This window comes from Silurus aristotelis, assembly GCF_946808225.1.
Source record: "Silurus aristotelis genome assembly, chromosome: 20".
Classification (NCBI taxonomy): domain Eukaryota; kingdom Metazoa; phylum Chordata; class Actinopteri; order Siluriformes; family Siluridae; genus Silurus; species Silurus aristotelis.
The window spans coordinates 6127389-6143693 of NC_139593.1; the positions used below are offsets into that span (position 1 = coordinate 6127389).

The window sequence follows — 16305 nt, forward strand, 5'->3', positions numbered from 1 at the left end:
CCCTTTAGGACAGAACTTCTAATATCAACTGATTGTGTGTATAAAAGACACCAGTCACAGAATCAACCTCTTCCATTCAAACCTCTCCACCACCATGGGAAAGATCAAATAGCTGTCGAAGGACATCAGAGACAAGATTGTAGACCTGCACAAGGCTGGAATGGGCTACAAAACAATCAGACGGTTGAGTCCTTTCCTCTGCTCGGTGGGCACAGCCCCAGACCTGCTGTCGGAGGAAGTCGGAGCAGCTGTTTGTCTGCTATTGCCCTCACAGGAAAGGTTTCCCAGCTAATAAGCAAACGCTCAATAAATAGATTGTGGATGCCATTTGTCTGTGTTTTGAGTCTTCTGGCATTCCCACTCCTTTCAGAGTTAAAGCTCATTCCACCCGGGGTATGGCGGCCTCTACAGCCTGGTCTGCTGGAGTGTACCTCCAGGACATTTGTAATGCTGCGGGTTGGTCCACCCTGCTGACCTTTGACAGGTTTTACGACCTCGACATCAGAGCCACCCCTGCCACACTAGGCAGGGACTGGTCAGTATGGCGTGATTGGACACTCGTTCCCAAAGCTTTTTTGATGCAGCTCAAGTTCCTGAAAGGGAACGTCACTAGGTTACGTAGGTAACTCAAGTTCCCTGAGGGAACGAGAGCTGAGTCAAGGTGCCATACTCCCTGCATCCCTGCAGCGCTTACCTTATCCTTTTCCAAAAGCTGATGTCACTCCCATCGCCCTCCCATTTTGTAGCTTCCTGGTTTGCGCGACGTCACCCGCCAATGATGTCACGACTGCCTATTGGCCAGATTTTACACGTGATTCAGAGCATTAACAACGCGAGGCGTTCCCAAAGCGTTTTCGCCGCAGCTCTCGTTCCCTCAGAGAACTAGGGTAAACTACGTAACCTAGTGACGTTCTTTCCTAAAGGTACAGGACTAATTTGGGTGTGTGGGAGTCAGAATTCTTGTTGGTTGGTACGGGATTAAATACTTATTTCACTCGATCAAATACAAATTGAATGATTTATAATATTATATATTATAAAATAATATATATTATTCAACTTTCTGTTAAAATAAACCTACCATAAACATACTAGACTGTTAATTTCTTCGTAAGGGGGTAAATTTACAACATCGGCAGAGGATCAAATAATGATTAATTTAATGCATTTTACAACAGCACCCTCTAGTGACATAAAATACGATGGTCACAGAATCTTGTGTAACACCGGCAGAAAAACCTATGAGGTTGACAAACGCACCGGCGCGAACTTAAACTATTATTTTATTAATATTATTAATTTTTAGATCGTACCGAAAAGAGCAATAAATTATTCAAATCTGATAACAAAAGACTGTGATTTTGTAAAATAAAGAAAACAGACAGGGGGCGCTCTCTACATAATAAATATATGAATAGAAAGATCGAAATGTTCCGTCATCCATTACTTAGTAAAAAATAAATAAACAAATAAATATAATTTCATTATGATAACTGCCATAATAACAGGAGATTTTTTTTTTTTTTGAAAGTGCATAACCCACATTAGACATAATGGACTGTAGCATTTTTTTTTTTTTAATCATTATTAATTTTTGTTTTGTTGTTGTTATTGCATTTGAATTTGTAAAGGTGTTCCTTCAAATAAAAACAACTAGTTTGCGATTTATATCTAGTTTTGAACTACACTAGAATCACCCCTGCTTAAAAAAAAAATACCTGGTAAATTTTAAATGAGCTACTTTTTGCTTTTATTTGAGTATTTTTTTGTCCAGTAACTTTATTTGCAATTAAGTTAAATTTTATTAAAGTAACTACTTTTACTTGAGTAGAATATTTGACTACTTTTTCTACCTCTGGTGTCCAGTAGATGTCATAATAAGTTGACAAATGTGACCCACAGGGAGCGTTTCCATTTCCCATGATAACAATAAAACAAAATAAAACCATTAGAAGTTCTATATAGGTTTATATTGTTTAATTGTTGTTTTTCTTAGTCCTAAACATCATAAATAAAGTCCTGACAATAAAATCAATAAATCTCCTGAGGAATATTGTTGCTCTTTCCTGTTTTTCATTTGGTGAATACAATTGGTGGGGCAGAGGGTAACACTATAATCAGGGATTCATTGAGCTTGGTTTAAAGGGCAGTCAAATTACAGGTTAAACTTCACAGGATTTTATAAGATCTCATACAAATGTATGAAATCGATACGCATGGCACTACCAATGGCATAAATCCGTTCCAACCCTCAAAATGACACCCCGTTTTTATGTTTCATGTTATTAAATTGGAAAATACATTTCTAAATAACAAATCTTGTATAAAAACATAATAGAAAAGTATGTAGATATATAATAAGATGAGACGACTTGAGCTAACGAAAAACGCTGGGTGTGTGTGTGTGTGTGTGTGTGTGTGTGTGTGTGTGTGTGTGTGTGTGTGGAGGTGGGGTAGAGGTGATAAGCGGAGGGGGAGGGAAAACTCCTTTTTTACTATCACTCCTGTACACTAAGTATCCCTTACTTAATGTTGACTTTTTTTTCTTTGCTTATCTTAATTTTCGTCACATTTTTCGCTTTCTGGCTTCGCTTCACCATCTAGCAGCGGCGTCTCGAGCTCGTACCTAAATTTTTCGCTCGCGTAACAAAGCAAAGAAATCGACCGAGTGACCGCTCGTACCTCGGAAAACTCGTACATTAATACACTTGTAGGTCAAGTTACCACTGTAGTTGTGAAAGGAAGAAGGAAGACAGTGAACAATGACTTTCTTGGTCGGCTACTGTTTAGATACAAGCCGTTGTAACGTGTTGAGTCTGGGTGAAGGGAGAGCTCGCTAACTCCAGTTGCAACAGAAATCATATAAGCACAGACAGGTTTCCAAAACTCATGCTTTTTTATTTTTCTTGGTAACAGCGTTATGGGTTAGTCAAAGAAACTTAGAAATGAGCATCAGAAAATAAAAAGGACATATTCCTCGGTCTCCACACGTGCAGTTATAGCGGAAGAATGCAGTGACATGCTATTGCCAAAATACCGCTCTGCTCTTAATAGAAGCGCAACATATTGCTTTTAGTGTCTTTCGTTACAGCCTGTGTAAAGTTCATTAGTTTCAGTGTAGACTTATAGACAGGTGCGGCTTATTTATGTTAAAAATAAAAATCTTTGTCAAATTCAGTGGGTGCGGCTTATATAAGGGTGGGCTTTATAGTCCGGAAATTACAGTAACACACCACACATTCTTTTACACACCACACATTCTTTTACACACCACACACACCACACAATCTTTTACCGGTTTTTGACTATTCAAATGTTTGATGGACACTGTAGTTGGCGGAGCAGCGGCGTTCTGCAAACCACTTTAAGGAGCGTAAGCGTGGAAAGCTAGCCGGCATGCTGGTCAGGCTCAGACTAGATTCCGACTGCTTCCTTTGCCAACTGAGGAAGTTTAACCTACCACAGGAGCTGCTCAAACAGTTCTACTCAGCTAATCAGCCACTCAGCTACAAAATCAGACATCAAAAGACTACAGAGGACAGTCCAAACGGCTGAAAGGATTATTGGTGCTCCCCTGCCCACACTCAAGGAACTGTACACATCCAGAGTGAGAAAAAGAGCCCAGAAAATCACCCTGGTTTCCCCACATCCAAGCCATATGCTTTTTGAACTTTTGCCATCTGGCCGATGCTACAGATCACCAAGCACCAAGAAAGCCAGGCACAGGTTCTCCAGGCAATCTACCTCATGAACACTTAAACACTCTTCACATTGTACAATAAAATAAAACTTAGGTGCAATACCACTTTTACTAATTAAAAATGTTACTTTTTTGTACATTAATGCTCTATGTTCTTTATAAACAATGTGCAATCACTTTTAAAGTTTTTTTTTTTGCTTTTTTATATTTCCTTCATACTTTTGAAAACATGCAACTGGAAACTTTTGTCTTCTGTCAATCAAATATTACTTATTTTAATCGCAGAACAGGCCAAAGCATGTACCACGACAAAGGATCGTTTTTAAAAGCGGAAGCATATATTAATACACATTCAATGGCTGAATGCCAAGATTAAAGCACTTAAAAGTTTTTCGAACCTCGTATGTTAAGATAAAATAGATTTGTAATTCCAGTCTGGTCGGCTGCCAGTTTCTGAACCCAAGGCAGGGCTACTCAGGTCATGACCTCGACCTGTACGTCCCCATCTTTACCCTGCTCCAGTTCTTCTTCTATGCTGGCTGGCTAAAGGTTAGGAAAAGGGCAGTTATGCAGATTAATAACTCTCTTTATATCAGATCATCATCTATAACTTATTATATTTTTGAGCAATATCAACTTTGAATGATTGATAGTAAAGCTAAAAGTGTCTTTTTTCCAAAGATTTCTAACTTGTTTATGTAGACCACTTTTCTCAGGAACTGTTAACATTTAAAGTTAAGTAGGGCATTTCAGCTCTGAGTCCCAAAATTTGGGCTAGGCAGGGTGGGGTGGTGTGGACCAGACTAAGTATCAGATAAATGTTTTAGGAATCTCATTTTCAATAATATATTCATTTAATTTGAAATATAAACTCATGGGACATGTGGCATTACTTTTCTGGATTGCTTCAGGACTGATTTATTGTATGTATATATGTATAAATGTATGTATAATTGTGTATGTGTCCAGGTGTATCAATATATCTCTGCTTTAATGCTGTCTTTTCCTTTCATCCTTGATATCAGAATAATCTGCTCTTTCTTAAACAATGATGTATGCTATATGGTTGTGAAGTGTGCCATACTGCTTTTAATATACTTTGGATAAAACTTCATCAGTTCTCCAGACTAACCATAAAGGCAAGCAGGCTGTAAATCGAGACAAAGAAAGTTTTTCCCTCTCAAAAGCTCCTTGTATTGGCCATTCCACCAAAGATGAATTTGGCTAGTGGACCTTTAAATGTCCTGAACACCCACCAATCGTGGCTCAAACCCTCCTTTGAGACGGGACTTAAACCCTTTGAGACAGATCTTTCGGCAACTTTACCTCCAAGGACCTTGCCCAAGAACTTCCTCCTAACAGACTGAAAAAGAATCTCATTTGTCTACCGCATCTGGACTTTTGTTCAGCAACAAAGCCGATGCAAGTAATCTTTTACCAACTACCAAGATGCGTGTTTAAGCCCCTTTATTAAGGTGAATTTTGATTCCCTGATGATTCTCATTAGGTTGTGGTAAATTTTAAATCAAAATCAAATCAAATTTGAGGTTAAACTTGCCATTCCTATTTTTTTTCCTTTCTTCTCTTTCTTCTCTTTTTTCTCTCTCTCTCCCTCTCTTTCTCTCTCTCTCTCTATCTCTCTCTCTTATTCTATTTCCATTTTTCTAATTTCTCTTTCCCTATATGTATGTTTGTGTTTAGTGTAGGCCTGTGTTAAGTGTAATCCAATTTATTAAACCCCTTATGTTCACAAGTGATTGTCTTTGAGTACTGCTCCACATTCTGAGGTCCCTGAATATTGAATTCCACTACATGCTAAATTAGAACTAGTACCATATAAAGTAGGGGGTTGTTTCTTTCTTGGCTGGGGAGATAACCTTACCTAGAGTTGATATAAAATTATACTGTCAAAATAATTAAAATAGTTAAAAAAAACCTGTAATAATTACTTATAAATATTTGCCTTTTTGCGAGCAAAATTCGCTACACCAGACTTCTTCTCCTCTCACACAATCAGTCACCAGGCTAAAGTCATTAACTTAGCATAGTCAACTAATTGAAATGCATGAGATAGCTTCTACTGAGATTTTATTAAAATAACCTGATTTCCTATTGAGAGTCAGTGCAGGAAACCGTTTGAGTAAAATGTTGATTTTACAGCCTTGAGGTTTTCTAAGAAGAGAAACACACACCATCTTTTATTGACATAATGCTCAATAAAATGACTTTCTGATGACTTTGGATCATTTGATGAATACATATTATAGCTATAAATACATAGGTATTTTTAAGCATTTAAGCAAATACTTTATAGTAAACAAATTGCTATTACTGAAATAATAACCTTACAGTAATGTTATACAGAATGCAGCCACATTGGTAATTGAAAAGTAACCACAATAATGAAAAAAAATTAAAATAAAAATACCATTAAACAAACATGTAAACATGTATGAATATATAAAATGTAAATCATAAAATGTATTTGGCTTGTTTGGTTATTTGCATAAGTATGTATTTTACAAAGTTGTAAATAAAATATTTGGGATTATGAAATGTGCTAAATGAACATACCGTGTATAATTTTGTTTATATATTAAAGAACATATTATTATTAGATAATCTTATTCGACTTAAATTTCCAGTTATTCTTTAGCTCTTGTACAGTAGCAGGGATACTAACATTGCAGCAACCTGTAAAACAAGAGACAGACAAAGCCCACTATAATATATATAAACAAATCTCCATGTCAGACCCCTGAGAGTAATTATCTCTCAACAGCTATGTGAACATTAGTTTTCATCCCAAAGTGTGGCGTTATGGTTTTACCTGGATAGCAGCGACACAAATTGCCACGCCTCCTAGAAAAGTAGCTTTACTTGTCACCCAGTTCACCACAGCCTTAAAACAACCATTTACACCCTGCAATGAAAAACATGACCATATCAAAAGACAAGTATCATCTAGGACAGACCTGGGCAAACTACGGCCCGCGGGCCACATCCGGCCCTTTGTACATCCCTGTCCGGCCCGCGTGAGGCCAATCATAAATTACAGGGATGCACCGAAAATTTGGCCACTGGAAAATTTTCAGCCAAAATACCTAAATCACCGAAACAACACGGCAGAAACACAATTGTAATGAGGCAATAAAAAAGCGCAGCAGCACACGGTTATCTGGATAAGAGCAACATGTCTGCGGAGAGCGGAGAGCAATTTGCAAAAAATGCAATGCTGAAATTTCAAGAGGGGGTGTATCTACAAAGAGTTTCTCCAAGTCGGGTTTAATTTATCACCTGAAATCCAAACATCCCGATTGCCATTCTAAATATGAGAAGAACGCGGCGCAGAAAAGTAGTCAATCTGAGCATGCGCACTCCGTCTGTAGAGGACGTTTTTGAAAAGGCAGAAAACCTTTCCAGTGATGGTGCCAAGGCAAAAGGCATAACACAAAAATGATGGAATTAATTGCCTTAGATTAGTGGTCGCCAGTGGATCGACGGGTTGATCTTTAAAACATTCCCCGTTGATCCTGAAAATAATAATTATTATAATATAATATTTATTACACGGCTCTTCACGGCACTTGAATGGGCTTCCAAACGTTTGGCGGTCAATTATTTTTGTTTAACAGACCCGTTGCTAATAATAATTGACCGCTGCCTGTCTGTCAATACTATGAACGGTAACAAATAAATAACAATATATAATAATAAATAAAAAACTTTTGTAATATTTATATTGAATTGCAATGCATTGATTTTAGTGAGGTTAGTACACACTCATAGCCACAAATGCAATGGCTCTAATAATTGACAATCTTTTCTTTCGGTTTTGGCCTTGGTTTCCTCATTTTTGGTTTTTGGTTTTAGCCAAGAATTTTCATTTTGGTGCATCCCTAAAATATTATCATTGGTGTGGCCCTCTGACACATTTCGGGTTTCTAATGTGGCCCCTTGCAAAAATTAATTGCCCACCCCTGATCTAAGAGGTCTGGTTCTCAGCCACATTAACAATTTAAGCGTATGAGGTTATAGAAAGGTTGTAGCGAATGAACAGGTTTGTGATTCAGGAGATTTACCACTGATTCCACTTTTACCGAATCACACCGTAGAGATTGTTCATTAAGGCAGCAGAAATTGGGGTACAGTGAGGTCTGGTTTACAAACTTGGTGCCTTGGAAGTCAGTGTAGTTGTTGTAGCCACAGCATTTCATCTACACACACACACACACACACACACACACACACACACACACACACGACACACAAACACATCAAAACTGGCACTGTAGTTTCATTAGCAACAATTATGCAATTCTAAAATATATTACACAATAATACTCTATCAGCCATTATATTGACAAGAGAGACTCAACTCTATTCAAATGAATGTGAACGTTGTCTGCACCCCAGGCTTCCTCACCTCACTTACATCAATACCTGACTTTACTACGCTTATGGCTGAATAACCACAAATCTTCACAAGCATACGCCAAAATCTTCCCAGAAGAGTGGAGGTTATTATAAGAGCTACTGGGGACTCAATGTGGTGTGGGATGTTCAAAAAAGCACATAGCACTCTTACGGTTAGGTGTCCACAAACTTTTGTCCATATAATGTAGGTCATGAGTTTGCAAAGCTGCTGAAGTGGAACAAACTGGTGGTGAGACCACAAAGTAATGTTCCGTGACCATAAACAAGGTCAACAATACACCAAGGTAAATGCAGTAAAAACCAGTAGTTTTTGAACACAATATATTTGCATAATATCTAAAATTAGTACACAACATATACAAAATGGATGACAAATTATAGGAAAAACCCGAATAAATGAGTGGAAACCATTGTTATGGGGAATGCTAACTTTAACCTTCTACTCATACATACACTTGACATTTATTACTCTGGATACACTAACTCTATTCCTACTGGATTGCCATGTACTGTACATTGGGTGTCTACATATTTTAAAGAACTTGGCGGTTCCTCACTCATAACCTAAATTTTTATTTGTGTCAAATGTATTACCACTGAGCTAAACTCACCACAGCCACTGACTCTGTAGTCAAAGAAAGTCATTTTTTATGTTGCTTAATGCAATGAGGTAAATCCAGACTCAGATATGAAATCAGACATCACCCACTCATGTCTACTTGTGACAGCTAGTCTGCTAGTATTTTGCTAGCTCAGTTGCTATTAGTGACTGGAGAAGCAGAGGTGCTTATTAGTTTAAAACCTGACTGAATTTTTTGAGTATGAATAAAATTACAGCCCTGGCTGTGTGATAATGGCAGTTCAGTCCAGTCTGTAATTATAGCATCTAGCACAAATCAGTGTTAGCCATGTGAGAAACTGCTGGGTACAAATAATGTAGTAAAAAGTTTTGCATAATCAAGTGAAGCACATCTAATCCTCTTACTTATAGGAAACTGGTCTAAATCACCCACACAGCCTGAAAGGAAACATTGAAACGTGTCTTACCAGGTTCATCGTCTCATTCCACGCTTTAGTAATGATGTAGTTTTGACCATAGGTCTCCTTAATGCTCGTAACCACTTTATTACTGATTTTCTCCAAAATCTTTTCGGCCTGAGAAAAACAATGTAAACACAAACACATTTCTTATTTTTTTTTTTCTACCCAGTTGAACTTTTTCTAAAAGGGAAGTTAATTTCTAAGAAGTTCGTTCTGCTTTCTTAAGTTTCCGAAAGTCTAGAGTATACCACAAAGATAAAATGTGAATAACTGTAGTGTGCCCCACAAAAAATATGCAGAACATGAAGTGTAACAGTGTCAGCACTAATAAAAGACTTGGTTAAAAATGCTTACTATATCTTGAGGTGTTAAAAAAACAAGGGAAAGAGTCCTTTAACTGCACATGAAGGGGGAACTTTAAGTATGTAAGCTTTATTGTAACTGATTCTGGTTTCTTTCTTGAAATATGAACGTTTGTATTAGGGTCTAAAGTAGAGATGTACATTACCCCTAAGTGGGGAGGTGGTAGCTTAGTGGTTAAGGAATTGGTCATGAGTTACATCCCCGCCACTTCATAATTCTTTCTTACACAGGCTGGGGTTTTTACTGGCTTCTTGAGTATGTACTATAAGCTTAGATGTGATCATTAGTCTACTGTATATTCAGGATCTTTGCTCTTACCACAGGCCGTTTAAGCAGAAGGAGCACTGCTGCAATCACCTCCATGACAAACACAATGAAGATGATGTTGAAAAACTGTAAAGTGAGATTAAATTTAAACAGCAAAATCGAATCAGTGAAGTATATTGGCTCTTAAAGTAACAAAAAAAAACAAAAACAAAAAAAACATTCAGCATATATTTTCCAAATGCAGTTCACCTCATGTTTAGAGTTACACAGAAACAAAATAAACTGAGCAAAACTTTTCTATTTTCTATGAAGCTCAATTCTGAACTATTATCAGGGCAGCCATCTTGGATTCATCTTTGGATTTATCACGTTGCTCTGTAGAGCAGTTTCACCTCTGAGGTACTAAATGTCCAATTGAAGCTTCAATTAAATAACAGAATGACGTCCTGAAGGGATTATAGGTTGTTGACTGCAGTTGGAGTAAAAAGTACAATAATTTTCACAAGGTCAGAGGTCACTCACGATCATAAGCAGGCACTTATTGTCGCAGCAGGCACCGCAGCAGCCCAGTAAGCCCAATAAGGTAGTTACACCCCCGATAGCAATCAGCAGGTAGCCGACCTTAGTCAGAGTTGTTAATTCTTGGGAGATCACTGTATTGTTAGCCAGCAGCTCAGATATATTGTTTTTATTAAATTGGAATAAACCTCCAATGAACAGAATTGCAGCTCCTCCTAACTGGAGATCAATATATAAACAAGAATACAGACAAAAATATTAGTTTTATCATAAGTCAATCAGAAAAGAAATATTGTAAGTGTAGCTGGGGAAATACAGGAAGCACTCATGAAATAATACAAATAATTTCCCCCAAAAAATATACAAACAACAAATCTGACCTGTAAATGGGCTATACGTTATGAATCTACAAGATGTCATGTACAAATTTAATGCAAAAGGTTTTGCTGATATTAGTGAGTAAAAAGTAAAATTTAATATAATTATAATATATGTATATATATATATATATATATATATATATATATATATATATATATATATATATATATATATATATATATATATATATATATATATATATTATTATTATTATTATAATTTATATGATTGCTTGAGTTTGAAGACACATTTGACTTTGGTTTATCTCTTTTGCTGTAAAGTTTGCAGTTGAGCATTGTAAGTATAACAGGGGCTTTTATCCTGAAAGCCTTTATGCCATGGAAAAAGACTCAAGCAAACACCACAATGTCATGAAAATGACCAAAAAAATCTGCAAAATCTGAATCTAAAACAGATTTTTATGATGACATTTCCTTCCTTTTGTTTTAATTTTTCCAAAACATTTTGTTTATTTCCTTTTATAAATAATGTGGTCTCAGACCTTCTCCACTGATATAAACTAATTCTGGTGCAACCAGTTGCCATTGCATTAATTAATATAATATATTGTGCAGTGTTGTGCTCGTTACTAAAAAATAGTAACTAGTTACAGTTACTCGTTACTTCATTCAAAAAGTAACTCCATTACTTTGTTGATTACTTACACCAAAAAGTAATGCGTTACTGTTAAAAGTAACTTTTTAAGAATAACTTTTTAACCTTCTTTAATGTTCCCATTAATCCCCTTTTATGCGTTATGGCTTATACAAACACAAAACTGACTTAAACACAAAGTAATTTTTAAACACTATTTTATTGAAGTCAGACCAGAACAAACTGAATATATCACAAGGATTTCTGAAATAAATAACAAAACAAGCTAAATAATATATTCACAATCAAAAACTAAAGTGGCTCCTGCTGTTGTGTTGAGCTCTTAAAAATGTTCCTTTCACAGTTTAAGTATGAAAACTATCAACAATGTAGAACAGAACACCGGGTTAGCTTCTAGCTTCTAGCTTCATCGAGGCGTGGAGTTTCTGAAGGTGCTTCGACAGATTGGAGTTGCTGTTTATCGCAGTAGATACGAGCTTCGAACCAGAAAGACACAGCTTACATTTGACCTAAAAGTTTTTGTCTTTATACTCAACTAAAGTGAAATAATGCGCATATTTCCACTTTGAGAAACTCGTCTTGCTCGCCATTACTACTGCACAGACCTGAATAAACGGAGACACGCCCACAGTGCGTCTTCTTCGTGTTTACAGTGGTTTATCCACCAATCCTACAATGCGTCTTCTTCGTGTTTACAGTGGTTTATCCACCAATCCTACAATGTGACGCTGCTGTAAAGCAGGTTAGGATGTAGTCTACACTTCAGCCGAAATTAATTCATTTAAAAAAGTAACGGGTAACGCACCATACGGTAACGGTAACGAAGTTACTTTTTTTTTAAGCCCAACACTGATATTGTGTCTATGTATATATATATATATATATATATATATATATATATATATATATATATATATATATATATATATATATATATATATGCAATTAAAAGTGCTGCAATATAAATACACCTATTTATAGAAGAACACAAAACGACCCATGATGACCAGGGAGCTGAAATAAGAATTGACTGTCTATTAAATGTCTGTGACCATGCAAAGAGTAGGAGAATCTATATAAGTTAGAGAAGGAATCAAGATGCAGAGGAACACTCAGTATATACTAGAGAGATCCAAAGCTCAGATGGATGTATCAGTTCACAACCTGGAAACGCAGCTAGATGGAAATTTCTTTAAAATGTTCTTTAGTCTGAAGAAACAATGTTCCAATAGTCTTAATCACCCAGGAAACTTTGTAACCACGGCGAAGCATAGTGGCGGTTTCACCTTGTAGTTCAGGAAAAAGTGTGAATATTTATGGAGGTATTTAATTAATGAGGTCAACTAAATGACCCAAGACATTTGGTTACCAAAAGTTTAAGACTATTAAAGACAATGTTTGAGTTTATCATTCAGTACAAACTGTTTCAATACAAATTATATTATCAGCAATAACCTGTGTGTAAAGTCAAATTTTAAAGAATATTAAGATACATTTAAAGATGCATTGACGTCGTCTCCATCATGCAGTAAAGCCAGGTGTAAAACCTGCAGATGCTATGTGCAAATGTGTGAAACCACAGATAATGTCATGGAACACGTCCTTGCACACGAAGAAGCTACAGACACCAAAATGGCAACAAATTTTAACACAAACCAACAAATAATACAGAATCTTATATGTTAAATAGATTTTCCTAAACACATTTAGTTTATTTTGTTTTTATTTTTTATTGTAAACCTTCTGTTTATCTCAAGTTATAAATAAAATAATTTTTTACAATTATTTGTTGTAAAAAAAAAAGTAAGAAACATATTCAGTAAAACTCACATGTAGATGTCTGTCTGTTTGATTGACTACGCTTCAACATTTTTACGTATTTATCAAAGATTTAATTTGAGAAAAGGTTTCAGAAGCTGTGCCCACTGTTTAAAAACTGATTTTGGTTTACCAGTTTACAGTTTATCTAAGTTGCTTTGGAGCTTTTCTCGAATCATCATATTTGCAAACAAATAAGTGCAATTTTTTAATCTGCAAAAGCCTGCACTTTTCTCAAAATCCTTAATTCATCTCTCAAAAGAAAGCAATGAACATCTCATTACCATCAGAAGTCCGTTTGTCATTGTTCACAAATAAGATTGTCAAATTGTTTAGTCATGTTGTCTGTTTGACGGTGCACAATTTCAGTATTTCCTGAGGTAAACTAGTTTGGATTACAGTGATTGAAAGTGCACAAGGCTAAATTTCTTCTGCATTGCATCTCTGAATTTCAACAGCACAAATGCACACATTACTGTATGAGATATTGATTGCAAGAGGTTGATTGATTGCAGGATATACACTTTTACTGTGCTGTACCAGTGTTTGGTTATTTGTTTCCTGGTTCTTTATCCATTTTCAAAAATTGTAATTCTGTGTCTCCAACTGAAGGTTCACAAGATTCATTTCTGACCTGTCATACAGAACTAGTTGATGATTGGTTGATCTCATGCCATACACTTTCCTTCATAAATGACATTTAAGATTTAAGTCTGCACAATTAATCAAATCAAGACACATTTATAAAAACAAAAAGTCTAATAGAAAGTTGACAGTTTGACAGATTTTCACAACTGGTTTAACCATTTTGCATTTAATAACTTATGCAAACTTTTTTTAAACTGTTACCACAAATCTGGAGGCACTCAATTATATAGGACATCTTTAGATACACTATAATACAATTTTGCATTAATTTGAACTTTGAAACCCAAACCTGTTCCAGCATTCCAGCATGGCAATGCCCCTGTGCACAAAGTAAACACCTTGAAGATATTGTACATGGTTTGGAGAGGAAGATCTTGAGTGGCCTGCTATAGAGCTCTGATCTCATCACTACTAAACACCTTTGGGATGAATTGGAACACTGACTGCACCCCAGGCCTCCTCACCTACATCAGTATCTGCCTTTCATAATACCCTTGTGGTTGATGAACACAAATATCCATAAGCGCACTCACAGTGTGACTACATGATGTGGAGGCTGAGCAAGTAGTTTTGAGAATTTAATTTCTGATCTGACAAACGCTCTAAAGCAACAGTGAGAAACTTTAATATAACAATTTGTCTACAAAATGTCATAAGGTTCAGGAAGAAGGGTGGTTATTTATTAAGGTATACATTTATTAAGGTAAATCAAGTGACCCAAGACATTTGGTGTCCAAAAGTCCCATACTAATAATGCGAGCTATATTATTCAGTACAAAAGGTGTGAAACCACAGATACCGTCATGGAATATGTCCTTTCACACCAAGATGTGAAATGTGGGTGCTACAGCACAATACCACAAAAAATTAGAAAGCCATCCAACAATTAATACAAAATATTACATTTAAAATAGTTTTTTTCTAAATACATTTTGTTTCCTTTGTATTCATTTTTTTGTATTTGAAAACTTACTCTTTATTTCCAGATATAAATTAAAAGAATGTGGTCTCAGACCTTTGGGTCCTCTGTTGTCAGAAATAAAAGAAATATATCCAGCAAGTCCAGCTAGTTTAACTCGCATGTAGCTGTCTGTCTGTGTGATCGATTACGTTTGAATATTTTCATGTATTTAACACAAAGATCTAATTTTAAAAAATCGTTCTCAGCATCCCATTTTATAAACCTGGGGTTCCCATTAACCAAGTTTTCAGAATCTGTGCTCACTTATTGAAAATAAATGTTGGTTTATTTATTTAATATTATACACTGATACAATCACTTGCTCTTTTGGAGAATTGGTGGTGTAGTGAGTGGCCTACTACACATTTCGGTGCAACAACTTTCTTTTACAGTTTCATTGTTGGAATATTCACTTGGGTTTCCCTGAGACAGTACAATCATCAATGTTACATTCTTATGTTTTAGTCTGTATTAATTATAAACAGAATTGGATCAGATCTAATATTAATACACCTTAAAGTAGTAAATCTATGAATGCAATATGTTTAGTACAGTGATTTAAATCTTTTTTTTTTTTTTTTTATGCATCATATTAAATAAATAACTTGACTTACAAAGATGGCAATGTTGCAGACGGTCATAAGTATCTTCAGACATGTTTTCATCTTGCAATTTTTTTCACCTGAAAACTATATGTGAAATGGACAGAATGTCTGTCAGTTGTTTATAGCACACTGACAAAACTGAGAAAGGAAGTAAACTTTTTTATAGAGTGCATACTGTGTCAAAGGCTGCGCATTTGCATAAATGATAAGACCAGTCATGTGACGTGTTCGAGTTCTTCTGAGCTGTCCTGTAAGGCTTTAAGAAACGGTTTATGAAGCAGTCAAGAGGAACATAAAACAGACTCTATACTCAGTACTCTAATACAGATGTTAGCCATTAGATTTCATGAACAGTGTAGATTTGACAAAAATATTATGGTTGTATTAATAGGTTATTATTTACAGTTTTTCTCAGTTGCTTTGGAGCGTATCTCAGATCAGAAATGAAATTCTCAAAACTACCTGTTCAACCTCCACATCATGTCGACACTTGTGCACATCATAAAAGCAATTTGACGTTGCTTTGAAAATTTTTTAATGCTTTGGTAAATTCATTTAATCAATTGTGTACGAGTGTCTGCTGTTTCCTACATTATCAATTGTTTATGTTCATGTTGATCAAAATATATTATACTGGTTCTTACCTGAATATTCTTAACCCCCCAAAACATCTCAGCACCAGTTCATTGCATAAGTCATTGAATGCAAAATGGTTAAACCGGTTGTCATTGCCAGTTGTGTATTTACATTTACACCATTTTGGCAGACACCCTTATCTATAACAACTTTTAATGATCTTATTTACACACCTGAGCAGTTGAGGGTTAAGCAGAGGTGGGAAGTACAGTCCACTTTCTTTTGGTTTCTCCCATTAGCGGTCACCACAGCGGATCATCCGTATTCATGATCCGCATGTTCAATTTGGCACGTTTTTACAAGGGATGCCCTTC

At 35.8% G+C, this 16305-nt stretch overlaps 1 protein-coding gene across 2 annotated transcripts in view; it reads right to left on the reverse strand.

Moving 5' to 3' along the window:
• Positions 1 to 15479, reverse strand: part of LOC310716041 (tetraspanin-1-like) — a 32450-nt gene extending 16971 nt beyond the window's left edge. The window contains exons 1-7 of one of the 2 annotated variants that reach the window (XR_014530467.1): positions 15365 to 15479; positions 10331 to 10546; positions 9860 to 9934; positions 9185 to 9292; positions 7783 to 7917; positions 6531 to 6623; positions 5927 to 6394 (exon numbers count right to left, since the gene is read on the reverse strand). Coding sequence is in view for 1 of the 2 variants with exons in the window: in XM_083522867.1 (XP_083378993.1) it covers positions 6353 to 6394; positions 6531 to 6623; positions 7783 to 7917; positions 9185 to 9292; positions 9860 to 9934; positions 10331 to 10546; positions 15365 to 15415 (720 nt within the window). In the remaining variant the exon portion in view is untranslated. Of the gene's footprint in view, positions 1 to 5878; positions 6395 to 6530; positions 6624 to 7782; positions 7918 to 9184; positions 9293 to 9859; positions 9935 to 10330; positions 10547 to 15364 lie in introns of those variants that run through there. The other variant, XM_083522867.1, reaches the window with a different exon arrangement.
• Between the last annotated feature and the right edge of the window lie 826 nt (positions 15480 to 16305).